The sequence below is a fragment of the Diaphorina citri genome, unplaced genomic scaffold (assembly GCF_000475195.1).
Source record: "Diaphorina citri unplaced genomic scaffold, Diaci psyllid genome assembly version 1.1 scaffold42207, whole genome shotgun sequence".
In the NCBI taxonomy this organism is placed as follows: Eukaryota; Metazoa; Arthropoda; class Insecta; order Hemiptera; family Psyllidae; genus Diaphorina; species Diaphorina citri.
In genome coordinates this window covers 1-544 of record NW_007419530.1, presented here as the reverse complement: position 1 = coordinate 544, position 544 = coordinate 1, and the positions used below count along the sequence as shown (strand labels likewise).

The window sequence follows — 544 nt, the reverse complement described above, 5'->3', positions numbered from 1 at the left end:
TCCAGGTCACAGGAGTAGTGAGAGTAGTGCGCCAGAGTGGGAAGATGAAGATACAGCCAAGTCCGCGCCTACCAGACTTATCACTGATAGAACCATGCCTGATGTCTCTCCCCTGACCAAGTCTAATGCTGCTAGTACTGACTGTGTTATAGTGAAGAACTCTCGCCTAGGGTGTCCTGTACGTTCTGTAGGATCACTACTTGGTATGGAAGTCAATCCTGATACAGATGATAGCGGCCTGGATGTTGATACTGAACGAGATGCATTCCAGGAGAAACAGAATGATGCCTTAGCGTGTGTATTCCAAGTGAAATGGTCCTGTGTAGAGGCTGGTGCAGTGCATGTCTCGCCTAGTAATCTACCGCGCTGGTTCCTTAATGAACATAGCTTCAGTATAGAGGAGAACGAGACATGGAGAACACACATCCTGGCTAAACTACAAGAGAGACATGTCAACACACAGGCCTTCCACTATGAAAATGCAGTGGAGACCATATCCTGGGTGAAGTCTATACAGAGTAAGGTCTGTCTACCAGGGGATAGT

The 544-nt window shown here is 47.6% G+C and overlaps 1 protein-coding gene across 1 annotated transcript; it reads left to right on the top strand.

Moving 5' to 3' along the window:
• Positions 1-6: 6 nt before the first annotated feature.
• On the top strand, positions 7-541 carry LOC103523803 (tectonin beta-propeller repeat-containing protein-like; the record flags this gene model as incomplete). The annotated part of the gene is made up of 1 exon (XM_008488822.2): positions 7-541. A coding segment is annotated over exon 1 (447 nt), but the record flags the coding sequence as incomplete, so codon positions are not given.
• Positions 542-544: the final 3 nt, after the last annotated feature.